General features: G+C 38.7%; 1 protein-coding gene across 1 annotated transcript; it reads right to left on the minus strand.

Moving 5' to 3' along the window:
* Positions 1-588: 588 nt before the first annotated feature.
* On the minus strand, positions 589-25,076 carry LOC108347680 (COP9 signalosome complex subunit 1). Its single transcript, XM_052868872.1, has 7 exons — positions 25,051-25,076; positions 4,312-4,977; positions 2,762-3,082; positions 2,455-2,571; positions 2,266-2,351; positions 1,243-1,477; positions 589-1,041 (listed from the first exon to the last, which is right to left on the minus strand). Exons 2-7 carry the CDS (start codon positions 4,708-4,710, stop codon positions 865-867), a joined length of 1,335 nt encoding a protein of 444 aa, XP_052724832.1. The 5' UTR covers positions 4,711-4,977; positions 25,051-25,076; the 3' UTR covers positions 589-864.
* Positions 25,077-25,601: the final 525 nt, after the last annotated feature.

Below are 25,601 nucleotides of genomic sequence, written 5' to 3' on the forward strand. Positions count from 1 at the left end.
TATACCATTTTAGTATATTAGTGAAAAATAAACTTCAATAAAAGGATTAAGATTTCCCTTTTATGAAAAAATATACGAAATTCCTGAGTAAGCGGTTAGTTTTGCTTTCTTTTTTATAGTACGATAACTTTACTTTTCAGTATTTGATGATATAACCTCACATTAAACTCCTTTATTAGTAAAAATAATATACCCCTAGTACGTAACAATATATATATATATGCACCTGTCAACAAAACATGAAATGAGACACACTTGAACCAAATCAATCAGATTTTGACCATCTATAGTGAGTATAAAGTCCCATGATAACTGATTCCTTATATTTCCATAAAACATTAAAAGAACTAAAACTAAAAAAATTGGACCAAATAACTAATCTACCATGATTAAGAATCATCAGACAATTAAAACTAGCCCCTCCAAGATAATCAGCCAACACTACCCCTATCCCCCACAACAGTTTTGATAGGTAAGAAAAGGGATACTTAGTTGGAAACTTCAAACTTTCCTGCCAAAATAGGCTAGTTAAAGGAGTTGAAATGACAGCTCATGAGAATGATTTTGGACCAGCAAGACTCAGTCTTACGCAACGGAGTTGCCGAAAAAGAGATGCGGGGTTAAATCCAGAAAATGAATATCTTGTGACAAAATAATCGAAATTATGAAAGAGTATATACAAAAAGAGCATAATATGCCGTTAAATGTTTGCACAAACGTACGTTTTGCAACGTTGATTGAATCCAGCATGAGGTAAGGCAATCTTACCTTCACTCTAGAAACTTGCTCCATCATAGCTGACCATGCCTGTGCCCGGTGATATATATAAAACCACAACTTCATTCCCTTATCTTCGGTTCACAATCAAAGTTTCCTTAATGCTCGAAGATTGTAATCATGCTTGATAAGATTTGATCTCAGTAACATGGAACGAACATCACGATCAAATTCTCTTCCAGTTTCTAGAACCCTTTGGAAGGTGGCATTACGTTGATCCGCATGCCGTGCATACAAAATTTTGTTGTGTGAATCAATTCGAGCCTGCAAAAGGTTCCACCAATAATACTGTTTAAATCCTGTTTAGACTGTTTTATTGTAAAGGTACAAAAAAAATTTGTTACCCCAACCACTAGGCCGACCCTAGTGTGCTAAAGGTATAAAAAAATATATGTTGATTTTTTTCATCATAAACTCAACATAATCGATGTATCGACCAATCGAGGCAAATTAAGTCAACCAGACCTGTATCTGATTATCAGTAATCAATGCTTCTAGCTCTTTCTCAAGTCCAGCAACAGTTGTCTTGAATGCATTAGCCATCATGTTCAAATCAACAGAAACAAATGGGTGTGTGTACTGGATAAGGGCTTTGTGACGAATTTGATCATAAAGTGTCTCAACATGGTCATGCAAATGTATATCAAGCAATAGGTTTGCTTTGAGGTTCCCGAGGTATTCCAGACATGAAGCATAGTGGCTGTTAAAAGGAAGCAAAGAGATCGAAATAAATATATTCTCCACAAAACCACAGAAAAGACATTTGAGGACAGGAAAGTAAGCCACTGCAAAGAAACAATTTCAGCAAGATATACATATTAAAATATACATAAATATTTTAACGCAAAAACAATTAAGAATAAAATAAATATTAAAATATGTAATCACGTAACAAGCCCTTTCTCAGATTTCATCAATTCAAAAATATTAAAAAATGAGAAATTAATTTGTATGCACAGCACTCAGACAGTAATCACATTGTCATGTATGATAAGTTTATTGACTTATGTCATGGTTGAGACGATTTCTAAGTAGTTGACAGTACAAATTTTATTACATTGAAAACACATGAAAATTGAATTCTTAAAATACAATGTCTTAATTTGCAGAACACAACTCAAAAGGGCAACAATAATATGACTTGAACCATAACCAACCACTTATTAAGCCCAAAAGAAAAGGTTTAACTGATAATCAATATAACACATAGCTAACCTCGCAGCAATCAATTACCGTCTAACTGTCTAACAAATTGATGTTATACTCTCCATGCAAACCTTCCAAACCAACTTTTTAAAAATCCCGTATTTTTTTTCAGACAACTTAGCACAGCGCATGAAGAACTTCATGTACCTACCCCCTACCAGTGTTTTTTTGTATTTTAATTTGAATTAAGTTAACCTAAAAAACAAAAAGTGATGCCGAGTGACTAGTTCCAACTACGTGAGATAATAGAACAACAATAAGGGAATGAGAAGACCAACTTACCTCGAGTAAAAATCATTTATCAGTTCCCTTACTTCGGGTACTAGCTCTAAGAAATTGCGAAAGTTGGAATTGTCTATAACTTTGCTCTGCCAAGCATTGAAAAAATAAATAAATAAAGACGACATCATCAATGTCTCTGAGAAGTCATTGATAAGAAGAAACATCATAAAAATATATTGGAGTACTTGCCTTTAACTCTGCCCTATCAAATGTAGCAAGTGCACAAAGTCCTCCATATGTTGCAACATCTTGAGGTGCGATTACATCATTATAGTGACTTCCCAGTTCAGGTCCTGTTTCTAGAAACTGCATTAATAAATGAAAATGAGGTTCACAGAGTTATAAGCAATTATGTTAATAGGTTCACACATAAAAAATAATAAATGAATAGTTGAATCCTTAAATCCAAGTCAGGGATTTAATAAATCTAGATTGGTCTATGTCTAGATTGACTCTGAGCAAAAATAGAGTTAAAAAAGCAGCTAAGGAGCAAGACCTTTCGGGCAGCAAGTTTGTACTTTTTGGCCTCTAGATTAGCCAATCCAGCAGCACATCGTAGCTTTGCAACAATTATTGAGTCATGGACATCCAGTGCCTGTTCTGCCTTGCTAACATAGCTTGTAACATGAGGAAATTGACCCATCTCTATGCTGACAAGAATTGCACTCATACACATGTGAATAATGTGCTTTGATGTGGTGCAATAATCCCGAGTTCGGACATAACTTTTAAAAGCTTCCCCCAATTGACCATGAGCATAATAAAAGTCTCCAAAATCATTGTATCCCATTCTAATGCTTTCTTTAATCAAGTTTGTCTGCAAAAATGAAATTCAAGATGAAAAAATTGACAGGATAAGCAAGCAATGGCAGTTTAAGAAAAAGTGGGCCTAATAAAAACACCATACAAGGGAATGTCATCACAAGTGAACATGACTAAATCACGAAACCTATCTAATATCCACTTAGCTTCATATTTTTATTCATTTATACCTTTGTTTGGGAGGAGTCCAACTAGATTCTTTACCATGTCAATTATAGGGACAAAACACATTCACGTGACAAACATAGGGTGAAGCTCCACTGGGAAACTACTTCAGGATCCACAACCATGTCAAACAGAAATGAAATGAAACAACAATTTGTTTCAACATAATATTCATTGAGACACTGGTGTTGCTTCTTCAATTTCTATCTTGGAATGTAAAAATGTACCATTTTAGTCACTCAAACAGCAATCCAAAGACATTATAATATTTAAATATTGCATGTTGAACACATTTCAACCAAGCCAAATGCAACCACCAAATACAAGATACTTCAGAGTTTGCTGTCCAATAGCACACAACTGCACACAACAGCCGTCCTCCATGAACCGTGAACAAGACTATTTGCACATAAAAACACGCACCTCTTCAATGCTTATTGCTCATAAATAAGCCCCAGAGTACAAAACCAGCTTGAAAGCAAAGCAATACATAGTAATCACCAGACAAAAAACTAATCCGTGAATGTGAAAAAAACACAATAGTTGGCAGCAGAAGACCACCACATACAAATGTTATAATCAAACTCAAAATTCCAGCCAACGGCCAAGAGAAGTGCTTGAAAGAAACAAGGAAATTCACAAAAAATAGATTAGAAAAAAAAAACTATTCAGTCTCCACTACAAGGTTTTAAGAAAACCAGTTTAAGACCACGTTCTAGTAATCACAACATCAATGTTTGTTCGCGTAATTGCACTATATCAACAATAGCCACGAAACTCCAACCACGATTTAAACCCTTAGCTTGCAATTGCAGCGAAGGTCGCATCATTTCCCCTTATAATTTCAAATCATAGCATTCACAAACTATAACTATCATCAACTACACGAGCGTTTAAAACATCCTAAGATCAAAATCTAAAAACAAGTTTAGTGACACCTAAATTCCAAAAATTAATAACCTAGATTCAGATAAGCTGAAATAAATATGAGATTATATTTTAAAATAAATTACTAAATCAACCAAAGATACGAGGACAAAAGCAAAAATCAAAACGAACCCGATACGCATTGAGTTCATTCTCCAGTTTCTCCTTCTTCTGCTCCGCTCTCCGATCCACGGCTTCACACCACGCTGTGTCCATGCCATAACTCGCTCCCAACCTTCCATCGATCTTCTGCACTACCTCCCTGAACAGCTGCGTGTTCTCTCCCTTCTTAATCTCGTCGTAGGCCATGCGCAGCGCCTCGAGCTGCGTCGCCGCGTTGTTCATCTTGTCGGCGATGAAGATGAGCCGCATGATCTTCGTACGCCCCGAGTACAGCGCCGCGTACGCCTCGACATCGAGCTGGTCGCCGCTCATGATCGCGCGACGGCTCCGCTTGTCTCCCTCGTCGCCCCCGCCGTTGGCATAGAATTCGTCGATCATCGGACCCGAGGTCTCGTCGTCGCCGTCCATGTTGGTCGGAGCTAGGGTTAGAGCTAGGGTTTTCGGGAACAGGGGTTTGTTTCGGTGCGGGGGGGTTCACGGGGTAAGGGTGGGTCGCGCAGGTGTGGTTTCTACTTCCTTTGTGTCACTATCTATGTATGCACGGAGATAGCTAAGTAACGCTTTCCGTGCTATATTGTTCTACTTCTAAGAACTGTCAACACAGCACGGCGTCGTTTCCTGCGTTTTCGGTGACATTGTAGTATAATAGCCAAGTATTTTATAAATAAAAATGAACTAGTTTCTCCTTAGTTACAACTTATAAAAATTTATGACCAAATATGATTTTTTAAGTTTTTAAAATTAAAAATTTTTATTTCAGGATAATATATCTTTTAAAAAATATTAATATATTTTTTAATAATGTTATTGTTGAGGAAGTGAATAAAATAATAAAATCAAATAGTATAAAAGAAATGGAAGAGAAATGTGTTAAGACAAGAAGGTTCCAGAAAAGTAATTAAACAAAGGACATTGTTAAGACATTGAAATAAACTTGATTAGGATAAAAGAAAATTAGAAGGGTTACATTGAAAGTAAAATCTACATGAATATTATTATCGAAGTTATGTGTTAACTGTTATTGAACATGGAATCAAATAGATATCTAACATTACGTGGATAGTTTTGATCGATTATCTTAACAAGTGTACTAAATCTTATAAGTAATATAATGGTAAAATCAAGTATATTTTTCCCAATAGATTTAAGTTGTATAGTTAAATTAATGTTTTATTGGTGGCTTAGGTGAAAAGTAAAATTATCAAGTGAATTACTATTTATTTTCTAACACTTAATTGTATTAAAATAACAATGTAATTTATTATAGGGTGATAAGAGAGAGAAAAAATATATTCACTGGAATTGGATCACATGAATTAAACCTGATGAAATGATATTCACAATACAATTTATAACATAACATTCACATCATAGTTTCACTAATTCTAATTCCTTATAAACTAGTGTTAATCCTTAATGTAAAAATACTAACCTTTACTTATTTTAACATCAGAATTGCATTAATATCAAGTGTTAAGAAGGATCATAAGCTTAAAGTATATCCCAAAAGCTAAAAACTCATTATTGTTTTATTATTTTTATGTTCTAAAACATTTTTCAATGAATAGATACCAAAAAATTACACAGATATTCCTATCTTGTAGATAAATTCACATATAAAACATAACACTAATGGAAGAAATTATGTTGATTTAGAAAATTCTACATAGAGTTTAACTCATAAATCCAATTCCAATGAAATGGAAAATTAGCTACTCTAATTCACCTAGAACAATACAAAACTTCAAACCAATGGATTGGATGGTTGATTTGGACGAAAGTTGGTTGCTTGGACATCCTTCAAGCTCCCTAGAATGCTTATTGCTCTTGTAGTGTCAAATGTCTCTCAAATTTCTCATTTTCTAACTACTAAACAAGTTCACAAACCTATATTTTGGTTGGGCAAGAACCATTTCTCATTGGGCGACTCAACGTTTGTTGTTGTTGAGTGAGTTCTTGTTTTAGTTGGTCGGGAAGGCCCTGACAACTGTTAACATATTAACAAGTGTACCAAATCACACAAGTAATATAAATGGTAAGTGCTACGACTGTCGCGGTCATACAAATTTGATTGCACGAAATTAAATGCAGTATATCTAGGAAGTGACTCCTAGGTCGTCTCTCAAGGACCAATTTTGGTGGTTCAGTCTCAGATTTAACACGAAAGGGGGGGATTGTTTGTGATTTTTTTGTTTTGCGGAAAATAAAATAAATTAGACTGGAAATTAAATAACACAGAATTTAAAACACTGAAATAAATTTAAAAGACAATAAAAACTGAACAATGAAAGACAGTAAAAATGGAATAGTAATTATGCAAAAACGGTAAAAACATTGTAGTTAAAATTTACCAAAAGTATCCATAAAAATAAACGGTAAAAACAACGTCTGAAAATAAGATGACCAGAAAAATACATTGATAGAATTTTAACGTTTTAGAAAATATTAAACGGTAAAAATAAAAGAGACAATAAAATTAAAATTACTGAACTGGAAATGAAATTCACCCAAACTTTCAACACTTGAAAATGAAATTCTTGAACACGTAAAAATTAAATGAGCATGACAAACTTATACTGCTTGAGAAATAAAACTACATTTTTGCACTGATTGACATTGACACTCAGAAAACGGAAGAGAAAGAGGAAGAGGCGAGCCTCTTCCATGGCTGTCCTAAACTACTCCTAAAACTCTCTCTAAAATCTAATGCTTTCTAATCTGGTGCTGCCTTCCTTTTATAAGCAATTCTGTGACCAACTCCCTTAGCATAGTCTCCTCCTCCTGTGACTTCTGCCGTTTTCTTTTCTACTTGCTGCCAAATGTACCAAAGTCAAGAAAATGGGACCCTTACTTGTCTTCTTCTTCATTGTGGTTGTGAAGGTGATAGGGAGCAGCTATTTTGGGTTTGAAAACCGTGTGTTGCCACTGCTGCTGTTTGGAAACTGGATTGCTTCCGCTTCTTGCCAAGGCCGTGAAGTGTGGTTGCTGTTTTCCTTTCCAAAGCCAAGAACACCTCTTTCTTCTTCCAACCGTTGCAGCTACTCTTCTTTTCCAGCCAACCATGCTTCCATCATCAAAATGTTGTGTGCTTTCTGCATAATGAAGCTCCAAAGCTTGCTGGACGTGGAGGACGTGAAGACTTCTACTGGACCAAGCTGCTACTGCTGTGTGCTTGCTGCTGTTCTCCATCCAGCCAATGAATCCATGAACGGTGGTTGTTGTACAGCTCCAACCTTCACCTCCGTGTGCTAGCAGTCCGGCGGAATCTCCTCCCTCTTGGTGGCTGTTCCAAGCTGCTTCCTTTTCTTCCAAAGTCAAGGCCGTGACACTACTCCATCTCCTTGGATGTTAGCTGCTGCCATTCCTCAACACTTCATTTAAAATCACTTCCCTTTTCCGTGTGGGCCGTGAACACCTATGCTGAATTTAACTTCATGTTGTGCTCTTGGATGAAGAAACACGTGAGCTTTGTGTGGAATGGAAGAGCAAATAAATCTGAACATCTTTGCCAAAGTGTGGTGAGTTGCACAAGGTGGTCCCCCTTCTATTTGATTCTTACTTCAAATAAAATTCAGAACTTTTCTTGGCCGTGATATGCTCACTAACCATCAACTAAATGCCAAAAAGAACTTTGAATGTGGAATAAAACTTGAGTGGTGGCCCATAGGTTGTCTCCATTATAAATTGACAAAATAAACACAATGCAAAGAGCACTCTTCTTTTTATATGACCGTGACATTGATTCTTGTTTTTCTTAGGAACCAAATTGAAAACAAAAGAATTTTGCTTTGCATTATTTTTCCATGACCGTGAGCTTCCAAGCAAAGTGGTCCCTCCTTCATTTAATTTGCCAATCGTGAATTGTCCACATAGGCATGCTATTGTCTTCCAAAACCGTGGCTGCACTTAGAACTTCCCTTCACAATGCTAATTCAGCACTTGCATTTTGGAGTTCTTCTTACATGACCAATTGATTTACTTCTCAAAGAAAATTCCAAGCAATGGCCGTGTGATGCATAAGTGGGTTCCAAGTTTTGCTTCTAAATGATCAATTCCAGCCACCATAATTGCTAAACAACAAGCAAACAATGCAAACACATTAGAACACTCAACAGTAAGCACTGAACTGACATAGGAGAGTAAAATAAATACTGGGAACAGCACAAAACGAATTTGAACAAAGTAAAAACTATACGTGAAAATAGACATCCAGACGAAACTATGAAAAAAAATTGCATGCAAAACGGATAAGAATTGAACTCAAACGAAGACACACAAATTGACACAACATTCACGCAGCACTGGTAATCGTTTACAGCACCCCTGTAAACGATTATCCGAGAGGAATTTCAAATTTGTACAGAAAGTCCAACACAGGTACTCAGTCAGGTGAACACAGGTCACCATTGGCAAAAAAACTGACTTTTAGGCACTTCTGCCCCTGTCTGAGGCTTGTTCAGGTGTTCCAGTGGTGGGAGAGGATGGATGGTGATGTGATGTGAGGCCAAGAAGTCTAAATGTCCAAAAATATTTTCCAAAATTTTTCCTGCACTCAATAATGTAAATAATTCGTTTCAGATAATTCAAATTAATTAAAATAAGAATTTCTGATCGGATTAGGCTCAATTCAGTAAAATGGGAAAATACTGGACAATTAAGCACAATTCCCTGATTAATTCTAGCACAATAAACTAAATGAAGTGAATAAAATAATGATTCATCAGTAAGTTCAAGTATCATTTTCCCAAGAGATTTGTGTTGGTTTAGGTAATTACTATCACTTACTAATTTAGACAATGAATATGAACATTAATTGATTTCAAACAAGTTAAAAACATATAGAATTGTGAATAAAAATTATAAAAAAAATTTGGATAAAAACTCACTAAGGTTGGATTTCATGAACCAAATTTTACACAATCATCTACATAATATATTTCCAACATAATGAAGCATTCACAACATAGGCATACAAGTCCCTAAATCCCTTAGATGACAAGTTTTAAATCATTATGTGAAAATATTAATCTCTTAGATATTCAAACACAATATTTGCATTAAGAATGATGTTCAAAATGACCAAGTGCTTCGATCTATTGTGTTTTAAAGTATAAGAGGCAAAAGAATAGAAGGGAAACTGATATTTTATTGAGCATAAGCCGTAAATATTTATACTACATAATTTGTAACCAACTTTGAGAAATATCTCCTAAATTAATTAATTAAATAATGCATAAAATCTTCCTAAGAAATATATTTTTATTTAACTGCTTTGACTCCTTCAACCAAATGTTGTTTGAGTCACAAAATTCCAACAATCTCCTCCTTGACTCAAAGTCAGCATATGCTAAGTTTTTTCGTCCTTGATCGTATCATCTAAAGTTCCTTCACTTTTGGAAGTCCCGATCACAATTTCTTGCTTAGTCTTCACGTCCTTACAATCTTCTGCAATTTTCTCATCTATTTGTAGTTGCTCTTTTGGCTTTTCCACATTTTCAGCTTCTACTTCGGGAAGAATTGTCTTAGGCTGATCTTCTTCCTCTAATTTTTCTGGTTCATTTTGACTTTCACCAAATTTAACACCCACTAGCTCTACTTTCTTGTCATTCAGAGATGGGGTTTTTTTAGGTCCTTTGACATCATATAGTTTGTTTGTTGCTCTCCAAGATTTGTCGTTTGGAAAAGGCAACCTTGTTTGTTTTCCATATTGCAAAGTTGCGCATACAGGTGATTTCTCTTCCAGTTGAGGAAGCCCTTGTACTTGCATATTGTCTTCAACCTTGTGCACAACAAACTGCTCTTCATCAATCAAATTCAAAGCAAAGCTCGTGCCTTTCATTTGAACTCTGAATAATTCTTTATTATCTGAATCTTTAATCATACAGGTTTTATCTTCAAATAGAACTTTATAGCCTTTCTCTAGAAGTTGGCCAACACTCAACAAGTATTGGTCAATTTCAGGAGCGTATAGAACATCAGTAATTAATTTCAAACATGTGCAACCTTCGATCGCGATGGTTCCTTTTCCCTTCACTACTATTTTTGCTCCGTTTCCAATTCTAACATTTGTGTTGTATGTTGCATCAAGATCTTTGAATAATTCTTGATCGTTAGTCATGTGGTTCGTGCAACCACTATCAATTAGCCAACTTTCTATTGATCTTGCAGTAGCAAAGCAAGAAACAACAAAAAGATCTTCTTCTTCACCCTCTTCAACAACAGCTTGTACATTCTCTTGTATCTTTGATGACTTGCAGATTTTCTCCACATGCCCTAATTTTCCACATTTATGGCATTTCACATCTGGCCTCTACCACCACTTTGTCTCTGGATGATTGTTTTTCTTACAAAAAGGACATGATGGAAAAACATGAGAGGATTTGCTATCATTTTTGTGGTTGAAACTTCCTAACTTACCCTTTTTTTCAGAAATTTAGCTATCAAAGCCCCTTCAATATGACCTTCTTCTCGCATGAGTCTTCTTTGTTCTGGAGCCTAAAGTGAAATCAAAAGTTCTACCAAAGTAATAGTAGAAAGATCTTTTGAGTTCTCCAAGGAAGTCAATGTGGCTTCATATCTTTCTGGAATTGTTACAAGTATTTTTTGAACAATTCGAGAATCAGGAATCTTAGTGCCAAGAAGACGTATTTTGTTTGCAATGCAAATAAGCTTGTCCGCATAATCTTTGATTATCTCCGAATCTTTCATCCTTTGCATCTCAAGTTCTCGAACCAGATTCAAAGCTTGCATTCCTTTGATTCTCTCACTGCCTTCATACTCTTCCTTCAAAAACTTCCAGATTTCATATGCCGTTTTCAACGTCACTATTCTATTGAAAATGACTGGAGATACGGCTGTGAACAAAATTGATTTGGCTTTGGATTTTTGAAGCCTCTTTTCTTTGTGACTTTTCATTTGAGCAACCATAGGATTATTTGGCAAGGGAGGCACTTCGTAGTCCTCTTCTACTGCTTCCTATACATCGTTAGCATCTAGATATGCTTCCATTTTGACAGCCCACATTTGATAGTTTTGTCCATCAAATACAGGTACAAAAACTGTAGGAAAATATGTTTGAGATTCCATCTTATGTGTGGTGGCTATTTTGTTGTTGTAGGTGTTTGTGGGTTATATCACAGATCATGTAAGATCTTTTTTGCTCTTGATACCAATTGTTGTGTTTTAAAGTATAAGAGGCAAAAAAATAGAAGGGAACTAATATTTTATTGAGCATAAGCCGTAAATATTTATACTACATAATTTGTAACCAACTTTGAGAAATATCTCCTAAACTAATTAATTAAATAATGCATAAAATCTTCCTAAGAAATAGGATAGAAATATATTTTTATTTAACTACTTTGACTCCTTCAACCAAATGTTGTTTGAGTCACAAAATTCCAACACGATCTATGTCTAAAATCAAACATTTTTGGTTGTTCTACCCACACCTCGGATTCAAAGCATTTTCCAATGACTAGAAACTGTTGGGAATTCAAGTGTCAGCCTAAGTCCCACATTAGATAGAAATGAGAAAGTAGAGCACTATATAAAGATGAAAGACCCGTTAACCCATTGCCTTAAAGTTTTGGATAAAGAGTGGTGTCGATCCTGTATATAGTTGGCTCAGATGTTATTGGTGTTTATGTAACCCATCAGGTAACCTCCTCCTCGATAGACCCAACAGTGATATCAAAGCCTGGTTCAGGTCTAGTGATCGGGCTCAGTCGAGTATGTCCCTCCATGATCAGGTGAAGCCTTGGCAGGTGGCCAGCAGATAGCCAGATGAGTCATGAGAGGTGGAGAGCAAGAGATGCTTAGTGTTGTGACCATGGATCGTGAAAGAGAGTGTTGACCATGGTGTACTCGAGGATAAGAGAAGACTTCCGTTGTAGGGGAGGTAGAAGAACCATAATCCTTTGTTTGAGGGGGGGATGTTGGGTACAAACAAAGTCCCACATTGGATAAAATAAGAGATGAACATGGGTTTATATACACATAAGATACCTCCATTGGTAAGAGGTCTTTTGGAGTGGAACCAAAAGCAAATTCGTGAGGGCTTGGCCCAAAGTGGACAATATATTACCAGTGTGGAGATCTATGTGTATGTGTGTGTGTGTTGTACCTCCCTACAAAATGGTATCAGAGCCACTGGTTCAAGTCTGGTGACCGGGCTCAGACGAGTATAATGATCCCTATAAAGAAAGTCTTCCTGGCAAAGGGTATTCAAGTAAGCGAGTTCCGTTAAGATACGACGGTTGGAAAGGGCTACTCGTGGTTGTGGTTGGGTTGGAATGCTTCCGCTGGAGGGGGAGTGTACCTATGTGGAAGAGACTCACCCTTGAGGGGGAGATTGTTGGGAATCCAAGTGTGAGTCTAAGTCCCACATTGGATAGAAATGAGAAAGTAGAGCACTATATAAAGATGAAAGACCCGTTAACCCATTGCCTTAAGGTTTTGGGTAAAGAGTGGTGTCGATCCCTTATATAGTTGGCTCAGATGCTATTGATGTTTGTGTAACCCACCGGGTAACCTCCTCCTCGATAGAAACCACACCGATAACATTGTTTCCCATCATGCACGTGAATAATAAGGATAGAACACGAGATTAATGAACGATATTATATTGCATAGTGTCGCAACCGGAATCGCGACGGGACGACGATCCAATAAAAAAAAGATTAATATTTAAAAAGTTTCGAAAAAGAGATTTGGAGTCGCCACCATAGTTTATTCTGGAAAACTACGGAAAAACCATAAAATGATAAGGCATGGTCAAATTGAACCAGATTCTTGGTTCGGGAGTCGGTTACGTGTAGGGAAGGTATTAGCACCCTACAACGCCTGCCCTAAGGCAGTACCTTTAACTAAATGTGCGAATGTGGATGTGGTTTTCAAAGTGTTTAACTTTCCCTTTAAATAAAACTCAAAAGAAACAAACAATATTTTTTTAGCTTTTTGGGCCCGACAAGGATTGACCTTGCTCCTACGTATTCTCATGCAGAATGAGAAATCAGGGTTACGTAGTTCTTTTGAAAACTGTTTGGAAATTTGTTTGAAAATTGTTTGAGAATTTGTTTGGAAAATGATTTGGATTTTTGGGAGAGTGAACCTGACAAGGACTGGCCTTGCTCCTACGTATCTCCACTTTTGATGGAGAATCAAGGATCACGTAGTTCTGGAGGCGATATTGTTTGTAGTTTGAAAATGTTGATGTTTTTGGCTTTTGAGGATTTTTATATTTTTTTGGTATTTTTGCTGTAATATTTATTTTTTTTGCGTAATGAGTACTAGGCTGATGCGTACGATCGCACGAGCACTCACACGGCTTTCTCTTTTTATTGTTTTGCGTAATGAGTACTAGGCTGATGCGTACGATCGCACGAGCACTCACACGGCTTTCTCTTTTTATTGTTTTGCGTAATGAGTACTAGGCTGATGCGTACGATCGCACGAGCACTCACACGGCTTTCTCTTTTATTGTTTTGCGTAATGAGTACTAGGCTGATGCGTACGATCGCACGAGCACTCACACGACTTTCTCTTTTTATTGTTTTGCGTAATGAGTACTAGGCTGATGCGTACGATCGCACGAGCACTCACACGGCTTTTTATTCATTTTATATTTGGGCAATGAGTACTAGGCTGATGCGTACGATCGCACGAGTACTCATACCGATTTATTACATTAAATGTTTTTTTTTAACGTTTTATATATATTTTTTATTATTTACAATTTTTATAATTTTTGAAATTTATGTAAAACAAAAACAAGTTTAACAAATATAAAAAAAAAACAAAGGAGCGGATACTGTACATGGGACGAACGTTCGTTAGGGAAGACGAACGTTCATAAAAAAAAAGAACCGCTGAGGACGAACGTCCATTGGGAAGACGAGCGCTCGTTTAGGCGAGCGTTCGTTTGGAAGAGCGTTCGTTCGCTGGGAAAGGGGTGAAATGACGAGCACTCGTTGGGGACGAGCGTTCGTTGGGGACGAACGTTCGTTGGGAATTAACGAACGTACGCTGGGAAGGACGAACGGACGTTAAGAACATGAGGCTGTATGACGAACGCTCGTTATGGACGAGCGTTCGTGGGGAAGATGTGGCAAATTGATGAGGAACGCTCGTTTTGACGAGCGTTCGCTGGGAAGATGAGAAAAATGATGACGAACGCTCGTTATGGGCGAGCGTTCGTTGTGAAGATGAGGGAAATAGACGACGAACGCTCGTTATGGACGAGCATTCGTTCGTGAAGATGAGAGAAAATGGTGACGCGCGCTCGATAAAGGCCAAATAACGTGCGTTTATTTATGGACCGCGAGAGTGAATATGGAGGATGGGTATTTGGTTTGTGTTAAGGGTTGCCGGATGCATGGGTATGGATATGGTTGAAGCTGGATGAAGGGTTGTGCCGTGAAGGGGTAATGAAGTTGGAGATATTATATGGATGAAGATGAGCGTGGTGAATATAGTGGGCTGCAAATGGGTCACCGTCAGTGTGCGTTGGTGATGGTGAGTGGAGATTGTGGATGCTGAATCTTGAAAGTGGGATTGTCGTGAGTTGTTAATGAATGAATAGTTTTAGGTTCAGAGATGAATGATGGATGATGGGTTGGAGGCAATGGGCGTTAGAGATGAAAATAGGGAAGATGAAGGGGTTGGCCGAATGGTAACAATGAAGATGGTGGGCTGGAGTGGTGAATATGGGAGTTTGGCCGTGCGCGTTAGTAGTGGAAATTTGGAGGTTATTACTGGTGTGTTTGATGATGGTCGTCGTATGTAGAGGTGAAAGATTGAGCTGCTCGTGAGGTCAGTGCATAAGGTGTGGAAATGATGGTCGTGGGCGTCAAGAAGGTGGGATGATGGTTGTTCGGTAACAATGTATAGGTACGAATATTCACAACACTATGCATCTATCTAACAGCACCACATGCAAACTTACACACGTAAATTTAATACATGCAAACTTAACAACAATGTAACAAAGGCATGTTCAAGGTCAATTAACCAAACTCAGTAAAACATAGAATGGGATTCATTACTTACCTCTTGAAGCTTGGTTCACTCCTTACTAATCCCGTGCGTCAGATGGCTTCCCTCGTGGCTGGCTTTCCTTTTTTTTTGATAAGGTGCTTCTCCCCAGCTCCTGCCGGTAGCCGTGGGCGTGTTGGTGATGGGAGATGAATGGAAACTTGAAGGTTCAGTCCCTGGTCTGTAGTAGTGTTGGAGATGAATGGAGAGTGAGATGAAGATGATGGGCTGGAGGTGAGGGGTAATGAGGAGTGTTCCCGAGATGAATATGCAGAGGTTGAAAAATGATGGGGAAGTAAAAATGAAATGGGATGAGGCTGGAGATGGTATCGGGAAATGTAGTGAAGGTAGTGATTGAATGTCGAGTATGGGTTGGAAGCAATGGAGTTAGTGATTGTCGTGAGGATGGGGATGAGGTGCTGGAGATGGTGGCTTGCGAGGGAGGGAAACAAAGGTTGGAGTCTCTGTTGTTTGACAGTGGAGGCGCTATAGGGATGTTGGTGACACTCACGGTGGCTGGTGGTGATGTTGGCCGTTCGGAGGTTAGGCTGTGAGTTGTTTCTTGGGGCTCTTCGGTATTGACAGAGAATGGAGAGGGATGAGGATGATGGGTGTTGGAGGTGAGGGTGATGGCCGAAGGGTAGGGATGAAAAATAAAAGGGAAGTATAGCAGTGAGTCTGGGTGGAGATGAAGGCCAGAGGTGTTTGATGACAAGGATTAAATATGGAAACGAAACCCGTGAAGTTAAGATGTTGAAAGTGGTGATGAGGGCCGTGAGGATATGAATATGGAAGTGAAGGCGAAAATGGAGGGCTGGTGGTGGGTGTTGGTGATAATAAAAAAAAAAAAGAGGAGGAAATGGTGAGTTTGTGTGGCGGTGGATGAGGCTGTGTCTAAGGTATGGGTGTTCCCAGTAGCAGTGGTGTGGGTAATGATGGGTGACAGAGAATGGAGTATAAGGATGAAGATGATAGGCTCAATATGGGCGTCCGAGATAGTTGTGAAGTGTATGGTATATGATGAAGGTGTTGAGTTGATGATTGCGGGTCGAAGGGGTCAAAGGTTGAAGTTTTTGTTTATATGGTTTCCGTGGGCAGAGGCTAGAAAAATGAGTGAATGAAGATGATGATTGGGGAATGGTAAATTCCCGTGGTGTGCTTGATGGAGGAAATCGGTTTCTCTAGAGATCTCTCTTTAGTGAGTCCATGGCTGTGAGGTGTAACCCTTTTTTTTCTTTTTTTTTTTTTTTGGTGCAGGAGCCAGAATGAAAGAATAGTAAGATGATGGGTCCTTTGCTGTAGTTGATGGGTCCTGGAGATGAGGTTCCTTACCATGAATTCCAGACTACCCCTCCTTCTTCTCTTTTTTTTTTTTTTTCTCCCCCAGCCTCTCATTTCTCCATTCTTTATTCATCACACCATTCTCTTCCACCACGTGCTACTGCTTTTTTCATTTTCAAATCACCATGCTTCTTTAAAAATTTTAAAATGTTGCAGCCCCATCCTCCACGCTTATCATGCTTTTTTTTTTTATTTTCAGTGGCCTGCAACATTCACACCTTCTGAACATTCCACAACTCAGTTCCACTTATGCATGTGTTGTTGTGAACGTGATGTTGTCCTTATGTGCCCCCTTCTTCTCTCCAACAGCATAATAAAAAAACGTGAACACGCTGCAGCATCCGCTCTGTCTCTTTAGTGCCTATGCTTCCTGCGTGTCCTCCCACCTAATCTCCTCTTCTTCTTCAACTCTAGTAATGCTCTCCATGTCATGTTGCACTAAATTTTAAAAGAGAGAAAACATGTGCTGCTTGCTGATTGATACCGTGAAGATGTGCAGGCCATTGTTTCTTCAGTGAGTGCATGGGACAGCCTATTCAATACACTGCAGCACCATTCCAGCGTGAGTGCCTCTTCTGCGGTGTGCTTTCTCCCAGCCATGATGAAACGCTGGTCACCATTTTGCATGTGTGAAGGCTGGATGAAGATGGAGCTGCTGGACGTTGCAGGCTTTACAGATGCCATCTGGAATTCTAAGTGGTTTCAGATTGAAGCTCGTGGGAGACCAACTCAGATGGCCTTCAGTAGATTGATTCTCCTCTTTTTTTAATTTCTAAAGACCCATACTCTAAGTGGTTCTTCAGACTGGCTGCTTGTTTGCTTCACCATGTGCCTCCAACAATTGCTCTGTCGTGTTGGCCTGCTTCCTTTCCAGCCAGGCCACGAATATGGAGCTGCCCATGACGCTGCCAGCGTGTTGCTCCCCATGCTTCCAGTCGTGTCTGCTTCCAAATTATAACCCAAAAGTGAAAGCCAGACAAAAGTGCCAGAAAGCCATACCGTGAATAGTTTTCCAGACTGTTAATGGCGGACAGCGGCAGCTGGAGGTGGGAATCCTCGGTGGAGAACTCAGATCAATTTTAGCACGCAGCCACCACTATTTGGACGCTCGGTCAAACAGAAAACGAACGTCCGTTCATATTAAATGAACGAACGCTCAAACCAAACGCTCACGAGGTAAAATCTGATACAGGCCGAACGCAAACAGTAACAAAGAACGAACGTTCAAATAGCCAATGAACGAAAACCGAACGTTCACTAACACAAAACAAGACCGAACGTTCATTAACACAAAACACGACCGAACGGGTGCACAGTGAAAAGGACGAACAGTAACTGTTTGGACGAGCGGCCACAGTAACAGTAGGTAAGGACGAACGGTTACTGTTTGGACGAACGGCCACAGCAACAGTGGAAAATGACGAACGACAGAGGACGAACGCTTGATCAAAGAGGACGAACGCTCACAAGCTGAATTACCGGACGAACGGTTGAATAGTGAAAAGGACGAACGGTCGCATAATGGAGAGGACGAACGTTCGCACGACGCAAGGACGAGTGGTTTGAAACTGAGGACGAACGTCCCAAATTAACACATGGCCGAACGGCCGAATAGTGAAAGAGTCGAACGTCAATGATAATGGACGAACGTTCAATGGAGGACGAACGTCATCTAGGACCGAGTGGCTGAACGGTCGACTAGTGAACATCTGGCCGAACGGTTAAGGGCGAACGTCCTTGAGATGCGAGGTAGGGGACGAACGGTCACAGCTACAGTGGCCAAAACCGAACGCCCTCAAAGGGAGGACGAACGCTTGAACAGTTTGGACGAACGCGAGATCATTCTTCTTCCTTTTTTTTTTTTTTTTATTTTATTATTATTTTTTTCTTTTTATATCATATTATTATTATTTTTTTAATTTTTTTCTTTTTATGAGGAGAATACAAATAAAACACATTATTTAGTCAATCCGGACGAAATTGAGTGTTGACAGCTGCCCCTCTTTACTTAGATTTTACTAGATCATATGATAAACAATGTTTTCATATTATCAGAGTAAAAGATAAGTAAAGATAGAAATACTAATTTCGTCTGGATTTCAAGATAAACAAGAAACAAACAAAGAATAAAACAATCCAACAAAACTGAGAATTGAAGTGTGACAAATTTGTGGAAGGTGTACCAGCCCCATGGATAAAGTTGATGAGGTGTAAAAACCTCGTGGAGGGTGTACCAACCCTATGGACAAGTGAATGAGGTGTCAAAACCTCGTGGAGGGTGTACCAACCCTATGGATGAAGTTGATGAGGTGTAAAAACCTCGTGGAGGGTGTACCAACCCTATGGATGAAGTTAATGAGGTGTAAAAACCTCGTGGAGGGTGTACCAACCCTATGGATAAGTGAATGAGGTGTCAAAACCTCGTGGAGGGTGTACCAACCCTATGGATGAAGTTGATGAGGTGTAAAAACCTCGTGGAGGGTGTACCAACCCTATGGACAAGTGAATGAGGTGTCAAAACCTCGTGGAGGGTGTACCAACCCTATGGATGAAGTTGATGAGGTGTAAAAACCTCGTGGAGGGTGTACCAACCCTATGGATGAAGCTGATGAGGTGTAAAAACCTCGTGGAGGGTGTACCAACCCTATGGATAAGTGAATGAGGTGTCAAAACCTCGTGGAGGGTGTACCAACCCTATGGATGAAGTTGATGAGGTGTAAAAACCTCGTGGAGGGTGTACCAACCCTATGGATAAGTGATTGAGGTGTTTGATTGCTGGGCTCGACCATTGCCTTGCAGAGGGCCGAGATACCAATGACAGAAAGTAAAATTGGGCTCGACCATTGTCTTACAGAGGGCCGAGACACCAATGGCAGAAAGTAAAAATTGGGCTCGACCATTGTCTTACAGAGGGCCGAGATACCAATAGCAGAAATTAAAATTGGGCTCGACCATTGTCTTACAGAGGGCCGAGATACCAATGACAAAAAGCAAAATTGGGCTCGACCATTGTCTTACAGAGGGCCGAGATACCAATAGCAGAAATTAAAATTGGGCTCGACCATTGTCTTACAGAGGGCCGAGATACCAATGACAGAAAGTAAAATTGGTTGATTGTTGAAAATTGAAATTTTTGAATTTGTTGAAATTTTGAGGACCTTTTTTTTGATTTTATTTTGATTTTGATTGATTTTTTTTTTTTTTTGTTTGAAAATTTGAAATTAAGAAACAAGGTGTTGCATTTTTGTACAAGTATATGGATTTTGAAACCTCAATGTGCAAGAGAAACATGGTTGATGTAAATTTTGAAATTTAGAGAAGAAAACTTTGATACATGTTGATTTTTTTTGTTTTTTTTTTTTTTTTTGAAGAAAAAAAAAAATTGAATATACATGAAGGCAAATTCAAAGTTGATGAAAATATGTACATGATGTATGGGTAGATTATGAACCTATGACATTTTTTTGAGAGTCAATTTGTTTCCTTTGAAATCATCCGATTTATGACGATTTAGACTTCCAATTTCTTTTCAGTGGACGTCCAAATTCTAAAGCCAATTGTGCAAAATGAAGTTTGTGTGCTACGCATTTCTTGACAAGATACTAGTGTGTACATGCTTGACATCAGGGGTTGGTTAAAATATGTGGAGGATGATTGGAAGGATTTGGAGAGTACCGGGTTGGCTACTTGAGCCTCTTATTCCTTAAAACGGCTACAAAGGCCATTGTGAAGTAGTAGATACCCAGAAGCTGCTCCAGTTTGGAGCATGGTAAAAGTATTGGTATGGACAAATGTATCTCTGAATTGTGAGGGAATAGGTCAGGAATCAAGGAGTGAGAATATCATGTGGGATTTGCTAATTGCCCCAATTTTGGTGGTTTTTAGATCTTTGAAGTTCGGGGCGAACCAAAATCATGCAAGGCCCAACAAGGGATGCCCCAGTCTTTGTGTGAGCTTTGAATGTTCAGATGAAAATTTTTGAGATTTAACAAAGTTGCTCAATACTCTGAATGGGTCGAAACATTTGAAAGTCACAAAGTTGCCTTGGTTTTGGGTATGAGTCAATTAAGCGAGGTTCAACAAAAGGTTGCCCCCCATTTTGGGGTTTACGAATGATAAGATGGACTCAAAATCATACAAAACCCCAAAGTGTCTGCCCCTTTTGAGGGTGTATTTATGAATTTCAGTACGGACAAATCTGAGAGGCCCAACAAGGGATGCCCCGGTCTTGGTACGAACTTTGAATATATAGATGAAACAAATGTGAGATTGACAAAGTCGTCCAATATTCTGAATGGGCCGGGCCGAAACATATGAAACTCACATAGTTGCCCCGGTTTGGAAGAACAGGCGTAAAGGTTATGAAGAGCTTACAAAGTTGCCCCAAGTTAGGGACTCGGGGGAAGAGTTTGAATGGGATTTGAATGTGTTCAGGAATTTGTGATGGATATGGAAAGGATTGGCTTGAAAAGATTGCCCCAAACGGTTTGATTTTCCTTTGTATAATTTTGATCAATAGGGAGTTCCCTTCATCCGAGGACATTTATTTTTCATCATCATTCATTTTTTTCATTTTTTTTTTTTTGCATTGTTGGTCATTTTTGTCTTGTTTCAAAATTAAGCTTTACGAAAATTTAAGCAACCATTATTCAATCTGTGTGGACTTTTATTGGGCTTGTAATGTGGCTTGGGCTAAGGGGTATTGAAAGAAAGGATATAAAGGCTCAAATAAATTTTTGTGGGTAATTTGAAACAAGAGTTACCATCTGCACTTTGTATCAGTCATTTGTCAACACTGTTGACTTTCCTTGCTAATTTACAAATTTCACTCTTTGTTCACCATCACTTTGTGATTCTTTGTGTTTTTTTTTCTTCACTTTTTGAAAAAAAAAATTTTCATTTGATCACTAAGCGTGTTCCTTTGCAATTTGAGTCGACTTCTACTGTGATGGTAACCCTTGCTTGGGTAAAATTTTGAAAAGAAATTTCTTATTGGCTCAAATTGGGTATCAAAGGATGTATTATTTTTTTTTTTGGATGAAGAAGGATGGCCACACATCATTTCAAATTTTGATTGCCTTATTTTCAAAAGATTAATTAGGAGACAAAGACTAACTGATCTCAATAGAGTCATTTTTTTTATTCATTTTTTTTTCTTGTTTTTGTTTTGTCCTAACGGATTCAGGAATCTCCCAAATGAACGCTAGTGAAGGTAAAGGAAAATCTGCCCCAGTGTAAAACTAGGTGTTTATCAATTGGGCTCAAGAACATGATTGGGTCAATTTTGGTTTAATGAAGGCTGAAAGACGATGATTCCAAGCAATGCACACACAAATACCTCTTAAGAATATGTGATTTGATCATTTGACTCCAGGAGATTATGACATCCATTACATTTTTTTTTTAATCTCATAAAATGGATGATTTGCATTGAAAACAAATGACTCAAGCTTTCGCATATTTTTTTTTTTTTATGCATGAAGAAAAGTAAAATGAAAATGATGATACTAGTTGAAAAACATGTTTTTTTTTTTTTTTTTTTTTTTTTTTTTAAGAGAAAGTTACGTATGGTGGCCAGTGTGAAAACTGGGCTTGGGGGCCAGTGTGAGCTGGGCTTGGGGGGGCCAGTGCGAGCTGGGCTTAGGGGGCCAGTGTGAGCTGGGCTTAGGGGGCCAGTGTGAGAACTGGGCTTAGGGGGCCAGTGTGAGCTGGGCTTACGGGCCAGTGTGAGCTGGGCTTTTGAATTTTGAGAGTTTTTGAAACTTGTGATTTGAAAAATATTCGCCAGTGTGAAGACTGGGCTTAATGGGCCAGTATGGAAACTGGGCTTGGGGGCCAGTGTGAAAACTGGGCTTTTGGGGCCAGTGAGAGCTGGGCTTAGGGGGCCAGTGTGAGCTGGGCTTAGGGGGCCAGTGTGAAAACTGGGCTTGGGGGCCAGTGTGGGAACTGGGCTTAGACGGCCAGTGTGAGCTGGGCTTAGGGGGCCAGTGTGAGAACTGGGCTTAGAGGGCCAGTGTGAGCTGGGCTTAGGGGGCCAGTGTGAGAACTGGGCTTAGGGGGCCAGTGTGAGAACTGGGCTTAATGGGCCAGTGTGAGCTGGGCTTAGGGGGCCAGTGTGAGCTGGGCTTAGGGGGCCAGTGTGAGCTGGGCTTTTGGGGCCAGTGTAGGAACTGGACTTTTATGGGCCAGTGTGAGCTGGGCTTAGGGGGCCAGTGTGAGAACTGGGCTTAGGGGGCCAGTGGGGAAATAAAGGCTTGGGAATCAGTGCAGAAACTAGGCTTGGTGAGCAATGCAGGAAATGATATGAGAAAATTTGATTTAGAAAAATGTTTGAAAAAAACAAATGTTTTTTTTTTTTTTTTTTTTGGTTACATTCCGACACGGGAAAATCCAGATCGGATCGGCCCTGAGGAGAAGTAAAAAGAAGTTGGACTTACCAGGCACATTGACCCAATGGATCAGATGACCTGAGCCGTGAAAGCTTGACAGAGGAGATTTACAAAGGAAAATATTTTTTTCATTTTTTCATATTTTATGGAACAAGCTAAAGAAAATCGATTTTTTTTTATCAGAGGATTTCAGAAAATTGAATTAAAGAAAGTTTCACAACACTCTCGACCCAATGGGCCCAAAACTATTTTTCTTACAGCCATGACAAAAATTCTTCAAACAAGGTCTGAATTCCTCTATCTTTATTTTTCAGCACAAAATAACTTATTCACACAAATCAAAAGGGAGATCATGAATTGAAAACACATAATTTACACAAACAAGGATTTTTATTTTTCAGAAATTCAGATGCACTGGTTCAGGAGAAACCACATATGCCGAAAGGGCCTAATGGGCTCAAAAACTGTTCATCTTTCATTCTCAGATTTTTTGTTACAAATGCAAAGGAAATTACACAAACCAATTTGAACAAATGTACAAAACATCATTCAACAGCAAAAAAGTGAAAACAAAACATTTTTGACATATTTTCAAAAGAAGTATACTCGAGAGAAAACCACGAAGGCCATTGGGCCTAATGGGCTCGAGCACTGTTCCCTTTTTTTTTATGTATTTTTGATTTATTCAAAATGTAGAAGAAGGAATAAAAACAAACAAAATGGCGTGATGTGAAATTACAAACATGGAAAAATAATTCTCCACTCAAATTTATATTTCAGAAGAAATGGGTTCAAAGAAGGCTAATATGGTAATGAGGCCCAATGAACCTGAAAAAAGTTCTTTATCAAGCAAATGAAAAACAATTTTGAACACTTCAAATTTTACATCACTCCATTTATTATATACTTTTTTTTGGAAAAATTTTCTATTTATCATATTTTTGATTTTTTTTGTTTTATTATTTTTTTTTTGTGAAATCGGATCATCTAAGAAGTCTTGAATTGGGCCGGATCGACCCAACAAAACCCTACCCGTTTCAGATTTTCAAAAATCTTTATTATTATTATTTTTTTTTTTTTTGAAAACTCAGAAAGAAATCAGACCGACACCAGGCAGTTGCAGCGACCGGAACTGTAGCCACAGTGGATTTTCTTGGCTATAAGTCGAGAGCTCCTCCGCGTTGGGCGACATTTTCTGATCTCTCTCTCTCTCTTGCTCTCCCTTTCTCTCTCTTCTCTCTCTTCCTTGAGCGTCTGGACTTCTGCGAGGCTTCTCCATCCCCACCTTCGAAGGCGTCTGAGTCTTCCGACAAGCTTCTGCAAGCCCTCCACTTCCAGGTAAGTCCTCTGTACTCTAAATCCTTTTCCTTTCCTACTCTTCCGATCTTTGCTTTCTGCTCTTCTGATCTTTCCTTCTCTTGCTCTTCTTGTCTCTCTTTTTACGTTTTCTTTGCTTTTCTTTCCTTCACGCTTTCTGTTCTTGCTCTTTACTCTTTAGCTTCTTGCTTCTGCTTTTCTTTTATGCTTTCCGTTATGTTGTTCTTTCCTGCTTTCCTTTCCTGCTTTCTGCTTTGCCTGCTTTTATTTCCATCTTGCCCTTCTCTGCATTTCTTTCTGAGTCTTCTCTTCTCTTTTCTTTTTTTTTTTTAATTTTTAAAAAAACTTAAAACACTTAAAAACACAACTGTCTTAAACTTAAGGGGTATATAGGCTGGAAACCAGACGTTCATCTCCCTTCGTTTGAAGGTATGGCAGAGACAATCGGGTAGAACAACGCCACGTACCCCATAAAATCAGAAAACTTAAAAAGATAAATTTAAATGATGAACCGGACATGGACAATATGGACAAGGACAAAAGGACATAGATCCGTTTAGGAACCTTTGCGAGGACCGTGAAACAGATCCGAGACCGGACACTGAAATAACAAAGACCAACTGGACAAAATAAACTAAAAGGAAATAAAAACGAAAAAAGAAAACACTGAAAATACTTTTTTTTTTTTGTTTTATGCTTCTGTTTTGTTTTTTGTTCTTTTTATTTTCATATTTTTTTTTGTTTCAGAAAACTTAGAGAGGAAAGATGAACGAGATGGAGATGGAGAGGTACACCAGTCAGCGGTGGAGACCTACTGAAGATCAGGTCAAAATGATGACCCATATCTACAATTACGGGGTCACACATCCCAGCAGAGCCCAAGTTGTCGAGATTGCGTCTCGACTAAGAGTTTTCGCAGACGCTACTGAATACAATGTGCACTGCTGGTTTAACAACCACGGCAATCGGGTCAGGCGCTGGCAAGCGGAGATAGACCCTACTGGCACTCAGTTTTCACAACTGCCGCTATACATGTATGGTAAGTATCCTGATCACCTCCATCTTTTTCTTTTTTTTTTTTTTTGGCGGAAATTTTCTCCTCATCTTATTATTGACAATTTTTTTTTTTTTTTTTTTTTTTGGAAAGAAAACGACTGGGTGATCATGAGGGCGCCGAGGCTGCTGAACTTGTTCCCGGTTCCGATCATCATTGACGAC

The sequence above is a fragment of the Vigna angularis genome, chromosome 9 (genome assembly GCF_016808095.1).
Source record: "Vigna angularis cultivar LongXiaoDou No.4 chromosome 9, ASM1680809v1, whole genome shotgun sequence".
NCBI classification, from domain to species: Eukaryota; Viridiplantae; Streptophyta; class Magnoliopsida; order Fabales; family Fabaceae; genus Vigna; species Vigna angularis.

Bases quoted from the DNA above. Each gene is read 5' to 3' on its own strand.
- LOC108347680 (XM_052868872.1), bottom strand. From the start codon at position 4,710: ATGGACGGCGACGACGAGACCTCGGGTCCGATGATCGACGAATTCTAT. The intron at 2,572-2,761 runs GTCTTGCTCCTT...TTATTAATGCAG, and splicing joins ACAAACTTGCTGCCCGAAAG to TTTCTAGAAACAGGACCTGA. The intron at 1,042-1,242 runs GTCTGGTTGACT...AACCTTTTGCAG, and splicing joins TTACTGATAATCAGATACAG to GCTCGAATTGATTCACACAA.